Below are 2,188 nucleotides of genomic sequence, written 5' to 3'. Positions count from 1 at the left end.
AATATGCACGGCAGCAGATTTAAGCAGACTCGTGGATAAATTTTTAAGCGGAAGTAAGCGACCATTAGACGATAGTCAGGCATCAACAAGTACGCAGTCGGGCGTGGTTCCGAAAATAAAATCAAGAAAATAATCTCAAGAATACTTAAATTTCGGATTTACCAGTATTGAAGCAAATAAGGAAGAAAGGCCCCTGTGTATCATTTGCTCAAAAATGTTGGCGGCAGACAACAGGAAACCTACTAAACTTAAACAACATATGGAAACGCTTCATAGTGAGTACGCCAACAAACACAGAGAATTCTTCGAATTTAAATTAAAATTATATAAAAGGCAAAAATCATTTTTTTAAGAAACTTTGTCTGTGAATAAAGAAGCTTTGATTGCATCTTAGAAAGTTTCATATAAAATAACAAGATGTAAAAAACCTCACACCATTGGTGAAGAGTTTATTTTGCCAGCAGCAATTGAGATTGTAGAAACTATGTTGGAGATAATTTTTCAAAACAATTGCAGTCTATACCTCTCTCAAATGATACTGTTGCTCGTTGAATCGGTGATATAGTTGAAGATGTACAGTGTCAGCTTTTCTCGAAGTTGCCTGACAAATTGTTTTAAATGCAGCTTGATGAAGCAACAGATAGTTATGAAGATGCTGATTTAATTGCCTATGTTCGATTTTGTGAAAATATGTCAGTAGCAGGGGAACTACTTTTCTGCAAACCAACAGCGCTCGCATTATTTACTATTTTAAATGATTTTATGAACAAGGCAAACATAGAATGGAAAAATTGTGTCGGAATATGCACCGATGGTGCTCGTTCAATGTCTGGAAGATTCCAAAGTATACAAGCACTTGTAAAACAAAAATCGCCTTAGTGCGTCTGGACACATTGCATGATCCACCGAGAAGCTTTAGCTTTGAAAGAATTGAGTCCTGGTCTGAATATTGTGTTAACTACGGTTGCAAATGTAGTAAATTATATAAAAATGAGACCCCTGAAATCGAGAATCTTTTCCGCACTTTGCAAAGATATGGGTTCAGTGCATTCAGCATTATTATGTTATTGCGATCAAGATGGTTATCAAGTGGGAAATTTTTGCAACGTGTTGATGAATTAAGAGAAGAAATCGCCATTTTCCTAGAAGAAGAAAACAAACTGGAAGCTGAGAGTTTTCGCGATGGTTTGTTTGTGATGAAATTGGGCTACTTGGTCGGCATATTCGAGAAATTAAATAACATGAATCTTCAACTCCAAAGTGCAAATGCACATATGTTGGATACGAGTGATAAAGTTAATGCTTTTTATAGAAAATTGGAATTATGGAGCAGAAATTTAAAGCAAAAAAACCTAACTATGTTTGCAAATGGGGATGATTGTACTAAAATTTACAAGGCTGAAGAAGAACATGTAAAAGGTGTTTTCGTAACCATTGAAAATCATTTAACCATGCTAGTAAAGAGTTTTAAAAAATATTTTCTTGCTGATGACAAACTGATAGCAAGTTACGAGTGGGTTAGGGATCCATTTCATAAGACACCCGAAGAACTCTCAATTGATGAGGAAGAAAATTTGATAGATTTCACGACAAGTGGTGAAACTAAAAGACAATTTAGTAATAAACCACTGTTTGAATTTTGGGCAGGAGTAGAGGATGATTTTTCTGCACTGAGAACAAGGGCATTTCGCATTCTATTACCATTTTCAACATCTTACCTTAGTGAAACTGGATTTTCTGCTGTGGCTCTTTGAAGACAAATTATAGATCTCGGTTAAATGTAGAAACAGAACTGAGAGTGGCTATTTCTAATATTAAGCCTTCCTTCGAAAAACTTTGCTCTGCAAGACAGGCCCAAGGAGGTCACTAATAATTATTATATTTGCTTTTAATTTAATATGTTTTGATCGAGTAAGATGGGTGTGACAAAGGTGGCCAGTGTTCCTAACGTAGCCCACTCCCCAAAAGTAGAATAAATTTCATTTTTAATCACAAGATCGCTCTGCTGCATTGTTAATCTTGTGTCTGAGACTGAATTGGAAGAGATTTCCTTGAATGGCCTCCATTGTATGAAGTGATTTAATTTTTTGCAGTTGTCGTTCTAATTTCTAAGTAAGAAGATATTGCAATTTATATGTGCTTAAATTCTTAGAACATTCTTAGAGTTGTAATACGTTTTCTGAAAGTT

The 2,188-nt window shown here is 35.1% G+C and overlaps 1 protein-coding gene across 1 annotated transcript; it reads left to right on the top strand.

Annotated features, from left to right (window-relative positions):
• The first annotated feature begins 803 nt into the window (after positions 1 to 803).
• Positions 804 to 1,754, top strand: LOC122270242 (zinc finger BED domain-containing protein 5-like). Its single transcript, XM_043046879.2, has one exon. The coding sequence runs from the start codon at positions 804 to 806 to the stop codon at positions 1,752 to 1,754; it is 951 nt and encodes a 316-aa protein (XP_042902813.2).
• Positions 1,755 to 2,188: the final 434 nt, after the last annotated feature.

Source organism: Parasteatoda tepidariorum, chromosome X1 (genome assembly GCF_043381705.1).
Source record: "Parasteatoda tepidariorum isolate YZ-2023 chromosome X1, CAS_Ptep_4.0, whole genome shotgun sequence".
NCBI classification, from domain to species: domain Eukaryota; kingdom Metazoa; phylum Arthropoda; class Arachnida; order Araneae; family Theridiidae; genus Parasteatoda; species Parasteatoda tepidariorum.
The sequence above is the reverse complement of the archived record's forward strand: the minus strand, read 5'-3'. Positions and strand labels throughout refer to the sequence as shown.

What these genes read in the sequence shown, in the direction of transcription:
- LOC122270242 (XM_043046879.2), top strand. Translation starts at nt 804, where the DNA reads ATGCACCGATGGTGCTCGTTCAATGTCTGGAAGATTCCAAAGTATACA.